The sequence below is a fragment of the Corvus kubaryi genome, unplaced genomic scaffold (assembly GCF_017639235.1).
Source record: "Corvus kubaryi isolate FWS band 111438036 unplaced genomic scaffold, C.kubaryi_AGA036_p1.0 37334, whole genome shotgun sequence".
NCBI lineage: Eukaryota > Metazoa > Chordata > Aves > Passeriformes > Corvidae > Corvus > Corvus kubaryi.
In genome coordinates this window covers 5,220,638-5,246,219 of record NW_024581108.1, presented here as the reverse complement: position 1 = coordinate 5,246,219, position 25,582 = coordinate 5,220,638, and the positions used below count along the sequence as shown (strand labels likewise).

Genomic DNA, 25,582 nt, shown 5'->3' with positions numbered 1-25,582 from the left:
GGATTTTAGCGTGAGTACCACTGACACATTTTTTAAGAGAGTCTACTTCTCAATCTCCTACTTTCATCTTTGCAGGGGGAAGCTCTGCAGGGACAGCAGTTTCGGGGCTCCAAGAGTGTTCAAGTGAAAGACCATTCTGGAAGCTGTTCCAGCCACTGCACAAAGGAGATGCACAAACTTGGTGCAGAGAAGAAAAGGTTTTAGACAGGTATATACATAAATATATGTAAATGCATATGTAAATGTGTATACATGTGTATACACACTATGGGTGTTTTCTAATACTTACACAGTACAAAACAGACTTCTTTGTTAGCCCTTTAGCAAAGCAGATGCAATGTGTAAGAGTTCAGGTGCACAATACTCAAGCATTTATTTAGTTGCCAAAACACAGACAATTTTTACCCTGGCAAATCTTGACCCCCCCCCCCCCCCAAAAAAAAAAAAAGTATTTCTAGACATTTTCAGACACCAAGAGGGCTTAGAAGCTAGACCTAAGTTATACAGCAAGACTGTCAATATTCCAAAATCCCTGTGTGTTAAACATCCAGTTCTTATAAATTATGTTCTCCACAACATACAGTTTAGGATCAGGATCTTGCTTTAATTTAAGTCCTAAAAGCTGTTCCCAAGACAACTCTGACATCAGAAGGGGAAAGCATTTAAAAACCACACTTCCTTACACAGCAAATAGCCTGCAGGTTAAGACATCCTTGATATTTTAGTCATTTACTTGTGCTAATATCAGATACTGCAACAGACTTCTTGCTGTACCTTATTCAACCATTTCATATCAGAAAGGCACGAAGAGAAAGCTGCCAATACATCCTGCGCATGCCAGCAAGTGCAGCTAGCTCAGAGGTGTGAAGCAAGGCAGGAAAGGACAGAAGTCACCTCAGCCTGGGCCTCTGAAGGCTAATTTGGGCACCAAGCAGGCCCACACCTAGTCTTACCTGGGAGTGCTGGGCACCAGGCATTCTTTAGCAGAAAGGAAAGCTGCCAAGGGGGTTTGAGCAGACAGAGTTCACCTTTCCACTAGCAGGTGTGCCAGGCACCTTGGGCTGAGGCTGGTGCTGATGCCTTTTCCTGTCTTAAAATTAAGACTCAAACACAGTTAGAGGGAAAAAAGGGATTTTACCTTGGTGTTTATTTTAAGGATCTTTAGGTGCACACATCCAGGTCAAATGCACCGAAATGCACACTGCAATGCACACCACAATGCTCCCTCAAAAGATCTCGTATAACATTATAGGTCTTACTAATTAGCATATCTATCAAAAATTCCCCAATGAGAGGCTTGAATGAGCCCCCCTCCCCAAGGAACCTTCCCCTGGATGGTTCTATCTTAGTTTACAGAATGTTCTGGAGAGGACCTTGGGGTCTGGGGCATGCTATCTTCTACTTACGAAGCTTCTAAAATGTTTAGTCTCTTAGCTGAACAAACAAGTCCAAGAATGTAGGCAAAAGCACTAAGAATACAGAAGTTGTAAAAAGGTATAACAGAGGTATAAAAGAAAAGGCAAAAAATCTTCATGGCATCAGTGCCACCGTAAGAAATGCCACTGCTGCAGCAGGCATATCCTGCCAGGAAGCCCACCAGAGTCAAGAGGGGAAGACGCACACTGGCAGCACTATATTAGATTTTATTCCATTTCTGCAGTGTTTTCTAGTGTTAATGGTACTGAATAGCTGTCACACCCCACATACATCTTGAAGGGAAAACAAATAAGCTTCCCCTTTCCCTTCTGGGCTCTTCTTGTAGAGCATTTCCAGTTAAAAGCATTCTTGCCTCAAGTCAAATTGAATGTCAAATTGTTCACTAAGTCAGGAATCATACACTGTGCATCTACCTCTTCCATTACTTAAAAGAAAACTTCTAAATCTTATGTTACAATAACTGTACTTGCAGCAATAAGAGGCAAGAAAATTCCCTAATTTGTTTACAATTATCTTTAACGCTTGAAGGATTGGTGTGAAAAACTCAAAAGGAATTGTCAGAGCTGGCTGCTAACAAGCATAGCCATGCTACACATGCAGAGTAAATTAAGTCAATTACCTTGAAAAGATTTTGTATTGATCCTTTGACTAACAAGTAAGATTAACAACAAAGCAAGATCAGCAGTAATAGAAGCAAGTATGTTCATCCTGATTATTAAAGAGTTCTGTCACACAACATACACAGAAGCAAATCATTGTGTAATACTCTTCAGTGAATGAACAAAAATACTAAACATGTGGTATTCCGTTAAGCAATGAGACAGTTTTAAACAGGATTACAATCAACTTATCTCAAACTATGTTTTCAAGTATCAGTGTAATACCAAAGTACAGTCTAGTCTGAAACTTATTTTTAGATCTATTGCCTCCATTTTTTTACATTGAGTATTATGCATCTAATGCAGCAAAGAAGTGTCATCTATGGGACCATGAAAAAAACACATCAGCACACTCTAGCCAGATAAGTAAACAAAGATTTATTAGAAACTGGTAGTTTTATAGAGCTAGAAAGGTAAACATACATTTAAGAGACAAAGAATACACAACTGAACACAGTCATCATCAAGGCACAATGAAAAATCAAATCTGAAACAGCTCATCTTTTCAACATCTGAAAAGGTCACCATAATTTCAATACTCCTAATGGCACTTGCACACTATAAACAAAATGGAACAAATCTAGAAGATGGAAACTGCTAAAGTCATCTTTACATCACATACACAATACATTTGCTCATTGGTCACAGTCAAACAAAATTATCAGCAACTGATCTCTCAAATCCCACAAAGGTACAAAAATATTGGCAAAAGCAAGAAACAGTCAGATCAGAAAGGCATTATACATATAAATTATTTGGATAGAAGGACTTTTTGGGTTTTGTTGTTTTTTTTTTTTTTAAAGTGCAAAGTCCAACGTTTCCCTAAAGGAAGGCCAAAATACAGCTAGAGCTGCCATTTTCTGAAATCTGATAAAACAACATTTTATAATACAGATTTTATGGAGTTATTATGTATCAGTTTATGGAGAACAAACACCAGCCATGGAAGCACTAAACACAAATTTAGTAATTGCTGTTTGAAAAATATGGCCCAAAGCATATGTAGAACAAGGGAGATTCAGGCAGTTATTTTTGCTTGCTTGTTTATTTGTCTACTTAAAAAAAAAACAAAAAAACAAAAAAACCATGCACCCCTCCCACCCTCCACCCCCCCAAAAAAATAAAGAATTAAAAAGAGGACCCTTAATGACCTTAACAGAATAAAGTTCTCCTTCAGTAATCCCATTTCAAGAAGTGGTGTAAGAGCAGTTGCTCTTAGAAGGTCAAGGTAAGTATAATCTTGAATTTACCAAGATTAAGACACTACACATTACAAAAAGCAGAAAAAGCCTAACAAATGAGTTTGGTAATAATTGTTAATCTATTTCAGTGTTCAGGCCTGAAGGGAACTGTGTCCCCCTCCACACACACACAAAAAAAAGGAAGTCACTTTGGAAGGACTCGTACATGGAAATACCTAACTTTCTGCATTGAGGAAGTGCTGCTTTGTTTTTTGAGGAGGAGCTGTTTCTCAAGCACTAACAAGTCTGTGTGCATGCTTTGCTTGCTATATTAACATCAATCTGATGGGCACCTGAGGCCAGCACTGCCACTTGGTCACTTGGACAAAACAGTTCAGTATTTTATTATCCCAATTTCACAGTCACAGCCAGCATGCACAGAAGACTGATCTCGCGTGACAAACCTGTAAAAAACCTTTACATAATAATGCAATCCTCTACTGGCTGAAAGCACATGGTCTGTAGCCCTCTGAATAAGGGAAAGAATGGAGAGGCCAAAATGAGAAGCATTCCTCTTCCCAAGACAGCTATGAAGGGCTCTGCTATTGGCTGTACTACAATTACTACCAGCTTATACTGGATCCTCCACGTTTTTTTTAATTAGCAACTTGCACTTGTACAGAACAGATCTAAAATCCATGCTTCTTCTATTCCTTTGTATTATGAGCCTATAAAACATGCAGCTGTAACCCAAATTTTGCCATGGTTAGTGGTGCTGATATTTACAAGTGCAATGAAAAGCAGGTCCAGTGAAGCAAGTTACCAAAATTGCTGATTGTATTACAAAAATACCATGTAAACCCACTTGAGGTATTGCGATACCACAGAACAGCAGTTTCTCAGGCTCTTTAAATAACGAAAACCAAAAAAGGTTTGCCTGAAGATAAAGGTGATGGGCTATGTTTTAATGTGTTATTCCATCATTGTGTATATCCAAGATCCTATTTCTTATGAACTTAACATTCAGTCTTCAAAAATAACAAAAGTGCTCACTTCTAGGCATGCAAAATGTCACCTGTGAATTGCTTGAGTATAGGCAGCATGACAAAACAAAAAGTCACTTTCGTATATTCAGTATCAAGGCAGTATAAACTTCTCCTACCTTTGGTTTGATCCAAGACAAATACACATTTAGAAAGGACAAATTTTAAAAAACCCCAATGAGTAAAATATGCATGATTTCCTAAAAATAAAAACATACTGTTGATTTAAAGACAGTTTCTTGATTTTTTTTTCAACTCAGTAACATTTTAAAGTGCAATATATGTATCTGTTTAGAAATGGTGAACTAAAATTTAAGAAAATTTCTTCCCACTTAAGGGCAAATGTGGAAGTTGCAGCATCTCTCTATAAAGATCTGTCTCTGATTGTGAGAGCAGATTACTTCAGAAAACATTACTGTTCTGGTGTTTCCAACGTTAGAAGCATCTCACCTTTTTCCTTCATTTCATGCTATTCCCAAATTCTGTTTCATTTTTTCATATACAACATAGCTGATGCTGACAGCTGGAAGCACTTTCATAAAATTAGGGGCTATGCCCCTATAAAGTCCTCGGAGTCCCTCTGTAGCAACAATTCTTTGAAAGAGACCAACCATGTTCAGCTGTGGAGCTCCTTCCACCGAGGCTAGAACAAAAAGATAATGTGTTATGTAGCACCTCTAGTAATGTTAAAAATCTTGAGCAAGCATCAAACACCTGGATCGTGAGCCTACTATCACAGGGCCACTGAAAAGAGATCTTTTAATCCCAGACATTTGGGAGATATCCATGCATTTAAATCCCATTGAAAAGCATTATCCACCTATGTTCCTTTGGAAATCTAGGCTCCCATCCTTAAGTCTGTGCAGAAACCTATCAAACAAAAATCTCAACTATGAAACTATCCTTAGGAAATGTCCTACAGAGCACACATCACTGTCTACCCTCACAGGACAATGCAAGCCCTGTCACTTAATCTCTAGAATTTAGAAAAGGCTCTAAAGTTTAGAAGAGTGCTTCCAGACTGTGACAGGGGCTGTGTCTGGTAGTCTTGTATGGAATGTGGCTCTCAGAATACACAAAGCACCAAGTGCTTGAAATGTTACTTTTTAATTTGAGTATGAAGAACAACAGTGTTGGGGGTAAGAGGGAGAAAGAATCAACATTAAGAAGAATTTTCCAGCTATGTCTTTGGTTTTTCCAAGTTGTTTTTTTTTTTTATTCCTACACCTCTGCTAGAGCTATCCCAAATGATACAATTTTAATGTGACCACACAGAAGCATTTTCAGTACAAGAGAACTCACCTTGAGCCTGCATGCGTGTTCTGATAAGAGCGAGAGGGTAACTGGCTAACTGCCCACATGTGCTGGAAACAGTGCCACACCCCAACAATACAAAAACACCTGGGTTAGCAGAGCTCGATGCATAATGTTCTAGCCACGTACTCTTTAAGAGCTGCCAAGGTATAAAATTAAACAGTAAGACAAGAGACCTGCATTTAAAAAGGTAAACAAATACTTCTTTATTCATAACAAATCCTAAAGGCTCAATCCTGAAAAGCACCAATTTCACTGGGCCAGTCCTACATGCTTGAAGTGCACAGGTAAACACCTTAGCACACAGAGAAGGACTTCAACCAGACTACAACAGTTAGTACCTAAAAGAGAAATCCTTAAAAGATCCGGCAGCAGGAACAGTGCCCATGCACCTGTAATACTTTGGGGAGAGGAGGAGGGAAACCCCACAGGGTGCAACAAAAGCTCCCACAGCTGTGCACATCATCCCATGCAGAAACAAGGATGCAAACTGTAGAAAAGAAATTTCATACAGCTTTAAAAATGTTTGTTCAAGCAGTTCTGATGATTACTAATGCACTGCCAAAAAAATATTTGTCTAGACTAGAAAAATAAATAGTCTGTGCATCTGAGTTATTTAACATACTTTGAAGCAACACATATAAGGTAGATAAAAGATTTTGATTGCTGGTGGGTGAAAGAGGTGCCAGTTTCTCTGGAAAGGAAAGACAGCAGTGTTTCAAACTCTTCAGAAAAGCTGTGTCAGCCAGAAAGAATTCTGGTGACATGCAGAGACACACAAGCAATTCAGGTTAATATAATCCACTCATAAATCCAACAACTGGCAAAAAAATGTATAAACTATCATAAATGAAGGATAGGGACCATAATATGAATATCCTTTTAAAGGCCCATATTTCCTATAGAATGGGTATGCTCCAGTCTAACAGGGTTAGGTAAGTATGAAAGCCTGTTGTACTGCCAAGGTCTGTATAATCCTCTCTTAGTGCATTTCCTACTTGGTACTCTTGCATGGAAGGGCCCATCTGCCCAGGCACTCCTCAAGAGGGGCAAACAGAAACACTGGGGTCTAGTAACAGAAAGTCTCATTTGTCTTTTTAAAATTGAACCAGCTGTAATAGTACAATAATACAAATTCTAAAAAATGTTTATGCTTTTTGTAAATTAATTAATGGCAGCTACATGCATTCAGTGATCTAAACTCACCTCATAAACAGCAAGGTCAATGCCAGCATAAGGAATTATACCCAAAATATTAGGAATATAACCTTTGTAGAAGGCCTTTGGACCTTCTCTTTTTAAAATCTTCTTAGCACAGTCAAACATCCCAGAATATTGCCCTGTTTTACCCACAGCCAATCTGGTCTTTAAAACCTAAAAGGAAAAAAATAGCCTTAATTACATACCTCTTTATTAATCTATGTTAGATACACAGTATATCTCTGCTTATTCAGCTGTCTAGAACTGCTCTGCACTTTGGTGTTCCAAATCTCCTTTGATTACTGGTAAGGCATTGTTAGCAGTAGGTTTCTTCGGGTTCTGTCCTTAGTGCAGAGCACCAGGCATTACCATACACTAGCTTACAAATTCTTAGCCTTTTTAAATTGCATTTCAGCTTTATTTTCTTGATTAAAACAGGCAGTTATTTGATCAACTTGAAGGCAACAGTATAGCCAATAGTCAATAGAAGTATTAGCTAAGGAACAATTGAGAGCACTAATATGCTAGCAGATGGCACTTCTGGTCTGGGAACACTAAAGCATATTAAGAAAATAATCTTTCAAAAAGTATGACACTTAGAGAGGTAGTTAAGGAATGTAAGGATTGTGTCTCACTACTGAAACCCAGTACCTGATTAATAATGCAAATAAATCTGTACTGCATCTTGGAACTAAGAAATTAGTAACAGCATCCAGAAGAAACCACAAAGGGAATTTCCTGAGCAACAATTTGGTCTACTTTAAAGCCTCTTAAGACTGCATCTTTCTCAGGCACTTGGCTTTTTGCTCTTACTCAGAAGCATCCTGAAAACACTTCTAGGACATTACCATACCTTTGTGAGGAAGACCAGAAGATATTGCAAAATAGTTCACCTGTCTCCACTGATCAGTGTAATCCAGACAATCTACATCATGTTTCAGTTATTCCCTAACTTAACCCATCTCTGTACTCAGGTCAGCTGGGATTCAGCCTCTGGAACAGCAAGGACGCTCTTTAAAGAGATCATGATCGCTGCAGCAATGAAAACAGTTCTATTCCTACTGAAATCCCCACCCATGAAAAAGCTACTTAGGTTACATTTGCCATTACTACCAAACTTGATGTAGGTATTGGTTTAGTCCCAGACCCAACACCTATTCCAACATGGATCTGCACAAGTGATGAACTTTCTGGAGAACCAGCAGTAAAGAAAGTACATCCTATTTCTGTGAAATGTTGTGCAATTGTTACACTACAGCAGTTAATGTATTAACACTAGTTAAATTGCAATGTGTAGTACCACCTACAGGTATGTCCTACAGGGGGAAGAGCAAATCCACCCAGTCTGAGCTGTAGCTGTTACATTCTTCCTTCACACTGTTGTCCTTATCAGACACAGCTTCCCATCATAACACAACAGAACTTCAATTCTGTCCAGACAAGAACATTCCTTGCTTATATATAGCAGGAAAAGGATTTATGCCCAATTCACAAGATTCTTGAATATGTACTGAACTTTAAATGTTCTTGGGAGATTTTTTTCCTGAACTAAGTTTCATTTAAATATTGTTTAAAAAAATATTATACAGCGAAATATATGGAAAAATTACAAGAATCAGTTAGAACACAGATGCTAAAATGCCTAGCACTGAAATTCTGAAAGGATGTCCAAGAGAGGAATTTTTACAATATTTTCAAGAGCAAAATGGGGTCTACTTTGGAAACAAAACAAACATTTTGCAGGCTCCAATGGAAGCAGATTTTCTTACCTCCATGGGATACTTACCTCCATGGGATAAATAGAAGTTTGTGCTGTTGCTCCAGCCAAAGAACCAGATACAAATCTTTCAACAGTGCCTAATTTGCCATCTTCCCTAGTGAGTATCTTCTTATACTGTACAGTTAAAACAGAAATAAACATACATGTTTTTTAGGTGCGGCAAGAGTTACTTTAAAAGGCAAGAGTACAGTACAAAATGTCTTTTCAAGCTTAGTTTTTCATGTATTTACAGTTAAATTTGTGAGCCCAAAAAGATTCTCCAGAACACAATAAACATTCCAGCCTGCAAGAATTCTTTAGATTAAATACCTCAATCACCCACAGTTCCATAGGTGTTCTGCAAACAGCCAGCAAAAGGGTACCTACACTAAGAACTCCAGAAAACAAAGAGGAACCAAACTCCCTTGCAGATCCAGTTGTCCAGCAAAGAATGAAAGATCAACTAGCAATTTCAGAGGCACTTTGAGAGCTGTACATACTGTGTCATTCCGAGAGTAAAGAATAATGTGCCCAAGGTTACTCTGTGGCACCAACATTTGCTGTTCAGTCTTGCAACACCCCCAAGTTTATCTGATATTTTGTTGCTTTTATCTCCCAGTTGATGTGCAGTATGCTCATTCAGTCTTACTTGAGGCACTAGCAAGCCCCAAGCCCTACAGAGGAAAAGTAAAGCTCATTTAAATACACCAGAATGGGAGTTCATTTTCCAAAGGAGGATTAGGCCTTAACATGATGCTTAAAGCTGATTCAGAGGTAAATATAACTCTGAAATCCAGGATGAGGGCATCATACATAGCACTGTGATATTTGACTTTAAATGAATCCCGTGTAAGTTCAGCTAGCATAAGTGAGAACTTCTTGCCTGCTGTCACTTTGAAGCAACAATCTACATATTAATGCAGGTCTCCATACAAAGCCATGCAGACTCAGGGCAGTTTAAAACATCTGACAGATATAATTAATTTGCACTGCTTATAAAACAACAGTAAAATCTGACTAATAGTAAGTATTCTATTCAGAATAAACTATTTTAAATCTGAAAGTCACTCAATTTACTATGACAAAATCCCCAACCATGACAAGAGCTCCTATATAATACAACAGTGCCAATAATGAACAGTGAGAGTGATTCAGGACTTTATTTAGAATTATTTTCATTCCTGATTTATCATCCTACCTGTTCATAAGCCCAGAACTTAATAGCTGTTTCAGGAGCTATTTTCACAACATTTACACCATTCCCCCTCCAAAGTGATCGGACACCACCTTCTTTCAACATTTGCTTAAAACCGCCGGCTATATTCATTTTGTTTGACTTTGAACCATGAACCTAAAAAAAAAACAAAACCAAAGTCACAGTAGACAACACTGTTCTGATTAGATTATAAAACTCATCAGTATTAAATTGATTAAATATATCAACTAGTGAAACCATATGCACTACTGAAAAGATCTTATTTTAGTGGCACAAGTACTGTAATATTTTGCTTACATTTTTTCCCACGTCTATAAAATACAATTCTTATGAATACAAAATATGGAAATTGTCAAAACACAGCCAGACCTCTTCAATTCACATACTAACCTTGGCCCTCAATTTTTTCCCAACAGATCTCTTAAAACTGAAGTGATACACTGGAAACCAAGAAATTCTTTAACATTGCACCTACCTGCATCATGACTTTAAGGCGATCTAAGGGTGCTGTACCTGTTCGAGAGACAGCACCAGCCACTCCTCCTGCCAGCAGCTGCTTCCACCACTGCCCAGTCTTTTTCTCTTCCTCCGTGAACTCATCTGGAACAGTCAAACTATCTCCTATATCCAATACCTTTATGAATCCAAAGCAAAGATGTGCAAATAACTATCTCATTCCATCACAAGTTTTACCCACAGTTCTAATTCCGAATTAATATACTACCTAAGAATGTGCAAATAAAGTGCTAGTTACAAATAAAAAATATCTCTAATTTACTTTCTATAATTAACTTGTTATGCATGGCTAGTCAATGGAAAGCAACTTTAAGTGACTTCTATAGAGATATTGAGCAGTAACACCACAGACCCACCATTTCAAAGACTGCACCATCATCATTAAAAATTACAACAAATTTCCTCCTTGAGTACGGCCCAAGCAAAGACATTCTGTCATTATCAGCAGTCCTTTAAAGTCAGCACTAAAGCTCAAATGCTTATATGTTGCAGCTAACCTTTCACCAGACAGCCTTGTGGGATTAGTTTGGTAATCTCCTAAGGTTGCTAACAAGAGATTTCTCTCACGGTAATTTATTCACACATATGTGGGATGTCTCCTTCCCCCACCCTCCCCAACATTTTAAAGCAGGGTTTTTACAGCTGATATATCACAATATTCTATTTCTGGTAATTGCTGTGTATTACCCTACAAAATGAAAAATTTGCCTAATGCTTTATAGATTTTCTTACCATCAGTTATACTGAAAGGCACATTTAATTACTTTTCTCAGCTATAAAAATTTGGAATTTCACTAAGGAGGGCATGTTTGCATTGCCACTGCATTTGATCAAAAAACAACATTAATATAGGCTTTAATGATAAAACTAAGACATAACACTATGAAATCTCACATGTCACTTAAACAGTCTTTGCTCTTACGTGTAACTTATAATCACGATACATGAGAAAAAGTACACTGTAGATAATGCAAATCTGCTATTACACATAAATAAAACATACAAAAAGAATAAGAATGCATTAATAACTGATAAGTACTGACCAGAAAGTGTGTTAATTGATAAAACTTTTAAACTATCAGTAATTTTAACTGTAGACACTATATCCCTAATTCATGCTGCATTCTCTGTCTGTTAGTAGACAGAATACTGTCCTGGTCATTTGGAACAAAATTGCAGAAAGCAGACTATAAATATAGCCACTGGACAAAAAGGATAAGCACCAGCTATTCTGGATATTGAACACAGAACACGTTAATTGGAAAATCCTTTCATCTTGCTCCCATTTGAGGTTTCAACATAAGGTGTCATCAGTTGCTCAACTACATGGAAACATCAAAAGATCGATCAAAACTCAAAATACAAATTCAATGTTCTAAGAGATATTATGCATATCTACCAGGGTTTAAACCTTGTGTGTACCGAGACCTAAATGTAACTAAGGAAAAAAAAGGTAAATTTGAGGGTGTTTATAACAGAAAGGCCACAGCTACCACAACAATTCTATGCCAATGCAGCTATCTGCCTGGAAGAGTCTGACAGCAATTAAAATTTTATAATAAAAACAGAATTGTAAGAGCTGTCTGTCAATGCCAGCCAGGCTGGGAGGTCTCACATCTGCTCTTATCTGAAAGACCAGCTGTGTTACCGTGTAGCTGGATTTTGCCTGCTGAGATAACTGGGTCATCAGCTGACTGCAACACTAAGATCACAGGAGACTCCCCCAGCTGTTTCTTGGGGGCAAGTAATGACATTCCATAAAGAAAAATACAGATCTTATGTTTAATAATAGTAAGGAGCATTTTATTAAAGCAGAGGTTTTTTCCACTAAGTAAGCTGGGACCAGGACTATTTGATCTCCTAGCAGTGCTTCAAGTGCTTTCTTCAGCAAACAGGGAACTAACTCCCTTTTGGCAAGCATTCCTGAACTGAGGTTGTACAGTGTCAAACACTCAAAGCTTTCAGATCTCATAAATTGTTTTTTATTATGGAAATGCTGACTAATCCCTGGAGATATAAATGGTCTCACTATATTCAAAGGTATCTAACCTTATTTCCTCCAATAATCTACAGGAAGGATATTTAGCAAACAGGATTACTGTTACTTACTTTATTACTGTTCTTAAAAATCAGTCTTAAAAAATCAGAATAGAGGCGTCAACAGCTCCATTCAATAAAAACTTAAAACATTTTTCTGCACAGTGGATAGCCTATTGCTGTAGATTCTGTATTCTTAAAATAAAATCTATGGCACGAAAGAGCACGACGTGCACAGAAAATCACCAGTAAAGACACCAGTGATTTTATGATAATTATAATGATACTATATAACTGCAAATACTAATTTCAACATAAGAAGCAAGTTAAAATGTCTATATAATTTGTTTCAACAAATGAAATCATACTTTAATGTGTGAAGAAAAATATTTAATATTGTGGTTATTACTCTTCTGTAGGATTTCTCCAAAAGAGAAAAAGGATTCCATTCTAAGAATTATTGATAATTATTTGCTAAGTTTAGGTGAAGTTCTTTGTTCAGAAGAAACTCATGACACAATCCTGCTTGTAAATGGGAGAGCATAAAGTGAAAAGGAAAACCAAACAATACAGATATGGTTGAAATACAAGTGTGAGGCTGTTATATTCAATAACACAAATTAATACAGCAGAGGTGAACTTAAGAGCTGCAGTAGGTTAAAAGAGAAGATGAACTTACAGTGGAATGTTTCCAATATCGAATTATTTCTTCAATGTCTGTAGCTGGATTAAACATAAAATGATCTCTCCACTCATTCCAATCTACTGTCATTGTCCCATCAGCATCAATACTGAAAAGAAATTGAACAAAACTATGTAAGGAAATAGCAATGGTGGGGTTTTGTTCTGGGTTTTTGCTTTTTCTTCCTCCTCCCCTCCCCCCTGCTTTTTTTTTAACTTGGATTATCACATCAATAACAACTGACTGTAAATTCCATACAGTGACTCCAAGGCTGAATCTGCCATGGCCTTTCAATACTATGCTTCTCCTACCCAAGTGCATCTGTCCCATTCCATCTAAAAACATAATACAGTGCTTCTTTCTACCAACAACATTTACAAAGAAATAAAGTAACATTTTCCTCCCAGAACCAGATGTTCCAATAGTAACTACCAACACTTTTCAAAGTCATAATCCCATTTATCCCCTTCTCTGAAATAGAAAAATATAAAAACTAACAATACAAGGAAGATTAAACTGCTTCAAAAAATAGTAATTCCTGACCTCTGCAGGATCTTTTCTGCCTGTTTTTCTGAAATGTTTATACCCAATATCTTGAGGGACTGGACAACTTCTGAGGCTTCAATTTTTCCTTGAAACATTAAAATAAAGATGATACATATTTAAAACACAAATCTTAATAAACTTAGCACCTTGGACCTCATTGTAACAGCTGAATAATTGCAAAGATGATCTAAAAATCAATTTAAACACAGATGATATGTTTTGATTGTCTACTACAAGGATGAAGCAAATGGGATGCAAATGCAGTTAGTTAAAAACTGGTTTATCTTTAACAGCTAGAAACAGTCAGAAATTTCCTTACAGTTTCTCCATCTGGGGAACAAGGAGCCCCAGTTCAGTGTACTTGGAGAAAATAGAAAGAATAAAGACTATAATAATTTATTTTTTTGATCTATAGCAAACTTTAATTATGCAATTGTTAAGGAAAAGAAGTAAGGATTCCATATTCACAATTTTTGGTTCCAGTTCAGACAAAGAATATAAGTTAAAGTACTTTTAATGCACAGTTTCTTCAAACAATGTTTGAACAAATAAAATAAATCAAGGCATACCATCATTGTTTTTGTCCAGGCTCTTAAATGCCAGTTTCATCTTTTTTTCATGTTCTTTAAGATACTGCATAAATTCTTCAAAATCCAGCTGTCCATCCTGGTTAGTATCTCCAGCTTTAAAAATTTTCTATTGTGAGAAAAATGAGTATTTTACTTGTCCAAATTACAGCAGGTCACAAATCATCATTTTGTCTTCAGAATTTAACACACTCAATATTTTCATAGAGAGAGAAAATACTTAGCAGTAAATACATATTTAAGAAAATGTTATTTGTTATTTATATAACTTTTCTGTGCAGAAATTTTAAGGTTTCTTACCGGCACTGGCAAGTTACACCTACAGGTATCAAATAATTTGTGGAGGAAGAGGTGGGGGACAGGAGAAAAACCTGACAGAGAACAAGTTTAAGCCTGTGAGTTTCCTGTATATGAAATTTGCCAGTAAAATAAACAAGCAGAACCTTGACAATCATCTTAATCAAGTGGTCTATTAATTATGAATTATAAAGGTGAAAAAAACAAACAGCAATTAACTATTTAAATGCTGACCAAAAAATTACAAAGATCTTGCTCCACTAGCACTTCCAGCCCTCAGCGTTAGAGGGAACATGGCTTTCTGCTTCAAACTGAAGCCCTGACTACAGTTTTAAACAAACTTGTAACAAATACAAACACACTTATCTTCCTTTCTTGTATGTGCTTCCTAGGAACTGTCCACACATAGAAACACCTCCATGTAAAATTAACTACGCATTGAGTGCATGCTATGCAATTGCCAGGACTGCAGGGAACAAGTCTGAAACACAGCCCAGGCAGACACTTCTCCACCAACAAAGGGCCAGAAAACTTCACCATCTCTGTTAGAAAAGGGAAATCACAGCAGCCCCACAAGCAGCAGCCTGTAATTGCTGAGGCTCGTGCTCAAGGCAAAGCCTGGAGAAGCTCTGCAGGGTTTAGGAGCTTGAGCTTTACGCTGCAGCAAGGGCAGCTCTGGACACGGAGAGCCAAGGCCACAGCCACTGCCACCGCTCCTCATGCTGCCACAGCACTGCCGCCTCCTCTGGCAGGACCTGCAGGAAGCCAGCAGGGAAAACCAGCCCAGAACGCTGCTCTAGAACAGGAGATTTAAGGGGAAATTATGTCTTATCCCCTCCTTTGGACGTTGGTCCCTGTGGTTTCCCTCGATGTGTGAAATCGTAGGGGGGCAGCACTCAGTTCCAGACGGACAGGAGACCACCCTGACAGCACAATCTCCTCACTAACTGCAGTTTCAGAGCACTCCAGGTTACGTGTAAAGCACACACCAAAAATTCTTCCAAGAATCTTCTATTTAGCAGACTGCCTTGCACAACTGTAGTTTCTGAATAAAGTAACTCTCAACAAGATTTGAATGGCTGTTCTAATCTGCAAAATCTGGTTTTAATTCTTTACTCCTCTTTAATTAGTAGAGGACCTCAAAAGACCAAAGTCCAACAAGTTCTAGGCTACAGAAACTAAACATAGAGGAAGCAGAAAACTGGTGAGTATATCTAGTATTTGGTGTCTGAAAAAGACTGAAGACATCTAAACACATTCATGTTGCCTCCTTTGTCTTTCCTATCCCTCTACAAAAAATAATGTGCTTTAAAATTTCATCTCAAAAACCTAACATTTATAAGATTATCGAGGATTTCTTAATGAAATGGAGGAAGATTATGTGGTACGCCACAGTGAAATGAGCAAATTATTTCCTTCCCATAATACAGCAAATTTTGCACAATAAAAATCAACTCAAGATACCACATATTCAGATAACTGTGATTTGGTATCAGCTTTGAAAAACAATGTTCTTAGTATAGTCGTAAGTCCAGCTTGATTGTAATTTCTGTTAATAACCTGTCAACACAGATAGATACGCTCATCAATTCAGTTTCATGCCTCTGTCAATATGGTTAGTGCTGTTCAGAATTTCCCATAACAAAAAAAAGTTAGCTTACATTTATGGATATTTATGGATACAGTCCTGACCATGACCTTCTAACAAGCAATTAAGAAAGGCTAATAGATTAATCATTAAAAAAACTCTCCCCCCCCCCCAACCTAACCAAACCCCACCATTAAAAACTAGTCTAGTCTGAAGAGTTCCCTCTCAAAGACCCTGCAATCCCAAGCCATCTTTTGCTCCACACATGGCACCGCATGCTGCAGGGTCTGAGTGTCCTGCTGGGCTCCCACACTCTCCTGAGAAGAGGTGACTTACTTGGCACTTGTAATCACTCTGCATGAGTTCTACTCGACACAAATTGCTACTGTTCCCTATTGCTATCTGAACTACACAAACCAAAAGGAAACAGAACAAGGAAAGTGTTGTTCTGTCTCACAGATATGACAAAACCTGAATTAAATTATAATTACAAAACCTCCACTGCTGAGGATGATGTGAGCCAAAGAAAACTGGAATTTCTAGAAGTTTAGAGAGCTGGTAATTTCTGTGTGTGAAGGCAGGCACCTTTCAGTTCATCTGCCAAAGATTTAGTGGATTTCACATTGCAACAATGAGAAAAGGGTAAGCACAAACATACTCTCCATTTCCTACTTTTGTTTTGACAGTTATTTTCCAGACTTCAAGCCAGTCTCAGCCACTCTCAGTGCAGCAAAACAAAAATGATAGAGAACAAAAACATATAGCACATGTGTCTTTCTCTCAGTACAAATCTAAAAGCTCATGCAAACAAAAGCCTATGCTGTCAGGGAATGTAATGAAATGAACTAATTGTGTGGGTGTTAAAGTTCCAGATTAAAATCAGTAACTTGCAAGGTTGTGGAACTAACAGGAACACTGAAAGAAGCTCGTCTTCCACTTCATGGGCAGAAACTTCCTCCTGGGGCATTCCATACCCCATGGCCAGAGCCAGCAGGAAGACACCTACTGGATGCTGTAGGGAGCCTGGCACACTAAGTTCTAGGTACAAACTGCCCCTTCACAGCATCAAATAATAATTCAAGTTGGAAGGAACCTCTGGAGTCCATTGAACACAACCCCAGCTCAAAGCATATCTACTTAGATCAAATTAGATCAGGTTGTGGGGGACCACATCCAATTGAGTCTTGGACACCTTCAAGGAAGGAGATTCCACAGCCTCCACAAGCAAAACACTCCATCATTCAATCACTCCCCACTTCAGTTCAACAATGAATCCAACTCTGCTGTTCTGCATTTAATATACTACCAAATTTTGTATAATTACAGCCACTTGTCACTCTGCCAGTGCCTGGGTCACCAGCTTCTCAGATGGAGGAGAACTGGATGCATTTTAAAATAGGCATGCTTACAACAATAGAGCAGGAACCAACCAAGGTGCCAACACTCGCTTGTAAGTCCTGGGAAACAATGTTCAATATGCCTGCCACATAAAACCTGCCATTTCTTGTTACAGCCTTACTGTGGGATCACCTCACCTTTACAAAGGCCCAGACCCAAATGTTTATTTTTCAAGGCACACCATCTCTTTTCTCATTGTCTAAAAACTGTAACCCCAAGCAATAAGGAAAATTCACTGGATAAAATGAAATGGTGACCACATAAAGAATTGTTAATTACGACAGATTTAGGACAACAGTTTAGATGATGACATGAGCTAGTGATGTGTGCTTGCAGCCCAGAAAGCCAATCATATCCTGGGCTGCAGAAAAAGAACCATGACCAGCAGCTCAAGGGAGCTTCCATCCCTCTACTCTGCCCTTAGGAGATCCCACCTGGAGTACTGTGTCCAACTCTGGGGTCCTCAGCACAGGAAAGACACGGACCTGGTGCAGTGGGTCCTGAGGAGGCCACAGAGATGATCAAAGAGCAGGAGCACCTCTACTATGAGGTGCCTATGAGGAAAGGCTGGAGTTTTTCAGACTGAGGGAGAGAAGGCTCCAGGGAGGCCTTACTGCAGCCTTTTTGTACTTAAAGGGGCTTATAAAAGAGATGGGGACAAACTTTTTAGCAAGGCCTGTAGAAATAGGACAGGGAGTAATGGTTTTAAATGTAATGAGTGTCAACCTAGATTACACATAAGGAAGAAGTTTTTTACAATGAGGGTGGTAAAACACTGGCACAGGTTGCTCAGAGCATAGCAGATGCTCCACCCCTGGAAACATTCAAGGTGAGACTGGGGGGGTTCTGAACAACCTGATACAGTTGAAGATGTCCCTGCTTATTGCAGGGGAATTGGACTGCAAGACCCTTTAAAAGTCACTACCAATCCAAACAATACTATGATTCTGTGATCTTTCTTTTTAATGCTACAGGCCTTCATACAGACAGACTAAAATGCTCCTGTGCTGACTTATTTGATCCTGATACTGCCACCTTTGTCTTTTCTCCTCTTTTTTTTCTTCATAATTTTACTACTTTTTCTGTTGCATATTTTGTTAATACAGCTGTTTTCAAATTCCTGCACAACCAGGCAACATCAACATGAAAGGCCACAAGTAGACTGAAACACTGAAGGTATTTTTTAAAAAAATTCTCCGTTATATAAATCATGTTGCAATGTTGAATTCCTGCTCTTCCAGAAGACCTCTGTATTTGGTGTGGAAATGTAAGTCAGCAGGTCTGTTGAAAAAAAAAAAAATTTACAGACAGGCTTTATATACACATCAAAAACTCCTTACCCTCCTCTGTAAGCGTCCTGATGAATTATTAGATTGCTCTATGCCAAAGTTATGAACTTTAACACATTCATGGCTACAATGTTAAGACCAAGAATGCAACAGACTAGAAATCTCAATGTTTTTATGTAGACTTTTCATTTAAATTCACAGTCTAATTTTCACATTATTTCATATCATTATTTATGTATTGTGCATAAGCCTTACATTCTATTTACAAAACTGAACTCTGCATGAAGGGTGGGGCTGCTGAGTATAAAGGATTACCAATATATTCATTAGCTTGTTATTTCAGCTAATTAATATAATGTAAAGAATATTTAAAAGGAAATGATTCATCAAGAAGTTACTGGCTTCCTATCAAGCTATCTACAAGACACAAGCACAAAACAGCACTTCAAGATACACCACTAGTGCAAGTAGCAATTATGTGTTCTGCAATCTGCAGCGAGAGTTCCAAAGAGCACAGATACAAATCCTGCAAAGACCTCCCACCACAGTAAGATCATCATCATGCCTTTAGACATTCCCACATTTCACATTTGCTTTTAAAATCAGAAGTACTATATATAAAACCAATCATGATATACCCTTTTCCCTTTTTTTCCCCTTTTTCAATTCTTTCCCTCTAAAATTTTTTAGCCATTCACATAGCTCTGCAGTCTACAATTTTAAGTTGGTTGTAATATTATTGGAAGCCAAATTCAGTCATAGCTGAAGTATACACAACACTTCTCTCTTTACTGGACACATACCTGACAACAGTCCTATTCCTATTTATATCTGCTAAGACTACACAAATTTATGCAGACTACGATAACCCAAAAAACACTAGCAAAGATTATTAAAGTCAGCCTTGTCAAACTACATCAGTTGGGAGATAAATCCAGCATAAAGGGAAAGGGCCTGAGGATGTGTTCAGACAGCATTATGGCCCAGTGAGTCCATGTAACACATGAACTAGATTGACACCTCACCTCCAGAAATCCAACACAACACTGAGTAAAACAGGAATTTGCACTGCCTCCAAAGGCCTCCCAACTTGTCCAAATTCAGCATTCATATTTACTCCCGTGCCTCCCAAAGGATACTACCAACATGTAAACAGTATCCAAGCGAGCCCCTTAAACCTGCCACAGACATACATTAGGAGGCCCTCACTCCAGTACAGCAGACTTGCACCCTTGACAGGAGCAGATGTTGCTATCAGCTGCAGAGCTTCCTCTTCCTGTTCCCTGTCCTAAGCACCACTCTTCCCTGCAACAGGACAGCACTAGCAGAGATCTTCTCACTGGTCCATTTCAGCTAACAGAATCTCTAGAAAACGAGACAAAAAAGGACAAGATGCAAGTGTGAGTATGCTCTCCCAAAATGCCTTGCAGAAGCTGCTTCCTCAGGACCTGGATAAACTCTCTCAACTCATAGCTATGAATTAAATTTCAAGAATCTGAAACAGCATACATGGAAGATGCAAACTATCCCTTGAACTTTCCTTCAGCATTCCTTGCAAGTTACACTCGTATTTTTGACTTTGAGCATGCTGAGTTTTCCCATTAAACAGGGCCACTCTGCTACAGAGGCATCCTGGCTGTAACCATCTCAAAAGATTTAACAGTTTACCTTGTCTGTTCACCTGGGACACACGGCTGTCTCAAGACAGGGATTTAGCAAAGCATTTCAACACAGCGGTTAAGAGATGTCTCAGAGGTGAGGCTTCCCATATTTGGGAATTCTTGGTATTCTTGCATTCTTGCACTTTGCAGCAACAGGAGGAAGAATTAATCATTCACTGTACTCTGTCACTGTTCAGGAAAAAAAACTTATCAAGTTAGTTTTAAAAAAAAATTCATTTTGTCTCCTTGGATGTTTAAAGTGTTAGGAAAACAAACTTAAGATTCATCTTGCCCTTTCATATGGAGACTTGCAGACTACAGCATGTATCAGTTAAAAGCTTCTGAAGCTGTACACATAGAAATGAAATAATGATTTACATTGTTTGCTTACAATGGAAGCAAAGTAAATTGAATACATTCAATTTCCAATTTACAAATTGAATACATTACTGAAGATATTTGCGGTATTTCACAATTAAGTCCCCATAAGCAGTCATAATCATCTATTATGACCTGAAAAGGGAAGCTTAAAGGAACTAAATAGTTCCAGTTTTCTACAATCACATGACATGACATCTGTTTTGATAAAAAGCTGAAAATGCCAGATTACTCTAAATCTATAATACCAGGTTAGGTAAGAGAAAGCTTCCATTCATATAAAGAATGACACAGAGACAGGGAAGTAATGAAGCTTTTAAGACTGTGACTCTGCATATCAGGTATGAGAAATTCCAAGAGTAGATACAGTGTGATATAAGATGCCCATGTATCTTCCTCTAAGTTGCCAAAGTAATCAGTGTTTCTTCTGTTTCTAGCCAAGCTACAACATGATGAAGGAGTCTTCAGTTAACTTGGTCTACTATCCCTCTAATTTTGGCACATAGGGGAAGTTACCAAAACTAAAATAAGTGCAAAAATCTTAAAGCAGTGGAGAAATATTTAAGGAAAATCTTAGCTCAGTCACTAAACAAGTGTGTGCTTTCTGGGCTAAGAACTGCTATGGAAAGGTCAAGCTCTGAAGCACTATCTAGCTGCAGTTTTTAGAGGACAGAGAAAAGCACAGAACGAAAATACACACCTGGCCCCGTTCTCACCCATCCTCAAGCTGAGACACAGCAGTGGAACACAGCACAGGGACCTGCCTCACTTGACAGAATTCTGAATTTCCTATGGTTTAAATGCAGAAACATACTTCAAGTGTTCTGCATATTTTTAGACTTGATTGGACTCAAATTTTCAGAAACAGTCAATTATTCTGAACAGACCATAGTGTGATTGTTGAAAATTTAGTCTCATTAGGCCCTGTCTCCACCACACAGACGTGTCTCTTCACACTGTTTCTTTATCCAAAAGAGTTTTAATGTAGCCAAAGACTTGTTACAGAGAATTAGTCCAAATAAGATCATTAGACTGGTTCCAGAATGTAGTTATTCATTTCAGTAACATCTTCCTACTGCTAGCTCCAGAACTCAATGTATAAATAGTACCTGAATTTGAATACTTGGCTGTTCCTGTCCCAAACTGAAGCTTGAAATATGGGGTTCACCTCCCACGGATTTACTGTAAGGACTGATTGCAGCAGAAGGAAAGGGTGAACAAAAATAGTTCTTCATCCAACCACTCACACCATTTATGGTGCTCCCGCCTACAAGACTCATGGCATTCTGAAGACACAGCATGAGATCACTTGTGATCTGATCCCAGCATCTATTCTGTGTCTCTGCTTATCAAAGTCACTGTACAATAGCTGTTAATACTGCTCGTAGAGCAACATCTGACAGTTACCACACTGAACTCCTCCTTCACAGGTGTTGACACATTATATCAGGAATCTTTTGCAAAGCTTTGCAAAGTAGCCCGTTCCTAGCAGGTAATATGCAACAACATATAACAGGAGTCACCCTGGCAGCCTCCAAGCAGCACACATTCCAGATTTTCCAGTCATTTACTTTTGTTTGTCAGATACTGCCACAAGGCAGGTCAAGTAGAACACAGGAGGTTCTTTCTGTCATGTTGTGCTATGATGTCTTGCTATGGGGGAAAAATGATGCTTCCCTAGAGGGGGATGCAAGCCACCTCCAAAGCTTACCGCACACATTCACAACTGATGGAAGGTGCATACCTGTAGTCCATTACTCTAATGGATAGTAGCTTTGTCTCTTTTAAAAACATGCATATTCCTTCTAGAGAGGAACTTCACTTGAAGACAAAAGAGCAAAGCAGTACTAGTAGCACAAACACTAATTTATACTGTGAAGATGGTATAGCTTTGGATCAACCAACGGAGTTTGCAGTGAAACCCAGGAACACTCAAACAGTCCCTTTTCCACGGGTTAGCCAGGAAACAGCTGTGCGGCTCAGAAGAACAATGGCCAAGACTCCCAGGTACATGGACTTCATCCTATGTGCTGAAAGCCAGCCTTGCAAAGAGATTTTTGGAAACCTAACAGCATCAACATAACTAGGCTTGAAACTCTGACCCAGCCACAAGGCACCAAAGCCTACTCTGCTCTAGGATATCCCAAGCTCTGCCCATGCCATGGTGCCACTAATGCTGGCAGGGCTGAGCAGTTCAGTAGATAACACTTTGCCCCATTGTATAATATTTTCATGTCTCAATTCCTTACTCATTAGTTATTAGTAATTATAAGACTACTTCTGCCTCTCCAAATACAAATATGATGATTCAATATCTGACTTCGTTAATAAAACACCTTCTTGCCAAGCACTAAGGAAAATGAATTCAACATCACTTCAGAGCTTGAAGTGGGAGAAGGTCCCTTTGAGCTACAAGAAAGTACAGGAAGCAGAGTAGCTACATAAAGACAGGAAAGAAGCAGACAGCAAGTCTTACTGAGGCTCTTGTATTACAAGAAGTCTAGTTATTAACAGGTACACAGCAGCAGCCTAGTTTCTAGTTCAAACTGTGCCCACCATCATTTAAAACAGTGAGCATATAGAAGTTTCGCTGCACTCCAATGATTCTTCCACCCCTCCCAAATAAGAAGATGACTCATGGCTTATTTTGTTTACTCTGTGTCTTTAACAACTAAGGCAGCATTTCCTGCTCTCTGTTACATCCAGGTATGTCTATCTATTTCATGGGTATCCCTTTCAGTTTATCCTGAAGCAACTGAAAATACTGCACACCTACTCAGATGTGCACTATTAATGAAGATCACTGATTTTGAGAAAGAATTTGGAACTTCAATTCTAAGCTGTCAGATCATCAGCAGCACACCAGTGCTTTCAGTGAATTATGTGGGAAGACCACCATTGTTAAACACCAGAAAATTAGCTGGTCACCTGTTTGCCCATTGTTCAATGTAAGTAAAAATCCCGAACTGTTACAGTCAAACTTGTACAACAGGTTTACAACAATGTGTGTATAATGTGTGACTGAAGTTCATAGCTAGCATGCTCTGAACACTGACAACTCTCGTGGATAAAAAAGGCCAACCTGTCCCTCCTTTAATTACGAAAACCTAAGAACACAAAACGTGCCTATTGCAAAGATGATTTTGACCAGCAGCAATACTGCAGTGAAAGTGTGCTTTCATTTATACTCTTGCATAAACACCATTCAACTCAAGAGGCCTGTTGGATATTTTCTCTTAAGTATAGGAAACAGAGAATTAAATACAATAGAAGGAGGCAAAACAGAGACCAAATGAGACCACAGGGAAAAACTGTCACACAGTCAGCATAATGTCACTGAATTATTGACCCAACACATCTTTTAACATTGGAGTTGAAATTTAAGTTCCTTTTCCTGCACCTCTATCAGAAAGTATGCAACAGCTAGTACAGGCATGGCAGTGGAATGCCATGGAAACAAGCAGAATTGTTACAGTAGTAGTTCCCCCCCACAGATCTCACCTGTACCTGCTCAGCCTAAATGAACCTATGTGTGTCTTGTCAGCACAGACTTGCCTTACCACACAAACACTTGTGCCTACAGAATTGTGCATTAAATGATTTTATATGCTGATCCCTGGGGATTACCAAAAATAATCAGGAAAGAATTTCTCTTCCAGGTAACAGGTCAGATCTGCTAATGTAAGTCAGCATCACACTGGAATGCTTGATGACTTAAGTTTTACTGACTTCTGAGGTCACAACATTGATAAAAGGGACAAAGGAATGTAATAGTCGAACTGATGACTGCAGAAGCCACACCACAAAGTTTCAGCACTGTCGGTTTCCTGGTTTGATAGCCACTGTTACAAGTGTGCATTTTCTAATAATGGGCCTCGGTATCTGACAACAGTCCATGCCAAGAAGAATCATTTCCATGTGCATGTGTTTAGCTTAAATAACTACTTCTGAATTGCAACCTACAGCTATGCAGATTTACACTACCTGCTGTCCAAAGCAAACATTAATTTACTCTGATCTAGATTATGCATGGGTGGAGTGGTGGACAAAAGCTGTAAATTACCATCATTTATCATGCTGGAAGAGGAATATGCTATCGAGTATCACTCAACACGGAGTTAAAGGATGTCAAAAGTACACACACGATGAGTAAACCCACTTGGCAGAGGAACCACCGACAGCCGTACGCGCTCGGGACCCTTCGCCTACAACCGGGGCGTGCCTGTACAACACGGCCCCCGGGCTGGAACAGCGTCCCGGGGAAGGAAAACGGCAGGCCCGAGGCCGCCTCCATCCCGGAGCGGCCCCAAGCCGGCGGCCGCGGCTCCCCGGCACGCAGCAGCCCCGGCCGCGCCGCGCCCCGTCCCGCGGGCTCAGCGCCGGGGGCGCGGCCGGGCCCGCCTCGCCCTCCCCTCCCCACTGCCGCGGGGCGCCGGCACAGACCGCGGGCCCGCGCTTACCTCCTCCGCCTCCTTCCCCAGAGGGATGCCCATGGCCCGGAGGCCCGTCTGGAGCTCGGCAATGTCCACCCTCCCGTCTTCGTTGAGGTCCAGTTTTCTGAAGAGGTTGGCGTACCGGGAGTCGCCATCCCTGTTCCCGTCGCAGGCGGCCGCCGGCAGAACGAAGCCTCGCAGGAGCTGGAACATGTCGGGGCCGTGTAGCGCGGACAGACGGACAGTGCCCCTCCACTCCCGCCGGCTGGGCGCGGACGAGACACCGCCCGCAACGCCGCCACCGCTCGCAGCTGCCGGGGGAGGGGAGCGCAGGGGAAGGGAGGGAAGGGCCGGCCCGGCG

General features: G+C 39.4%; 1 protein-coding gene across 1 annotated transcript; it reads right to left on the bottom strand.

Annotated features, from left to right (window-relative positions):
* Nucleotides 1-2,459: 2,459 nt before the first annotated feature.
* Nucleotides 2,460-25,582, bottom strand: SLC25A24 (solute carrier family 25 member 24). Its single transcript, XM_042029990.1, has 10 exons — nt 25,249-25,582; nt 14,160-14,286; nt 13,588-13,675; nt 13,042-13,153; nt 10,285-10,443; nt 9,792-9,944; nt 8,621-8,728; nt 6,841-7,008; nt 5,623-5,773; nt 2,460-4,963 (listed from the first exon to the last, which is right to left on the bottom strand). The coding sequence occupies exons 1-10, from the start codon at nt 25,432-25,434 to the stop codon at nt 4,785-4,787; spliced, it is 1,431 nt and encodes a 476-aa protein (XP_041885924.1). The 5' UTR covers nt 25,435-25,582; the 3' UTR covers nt 2,460-4,784.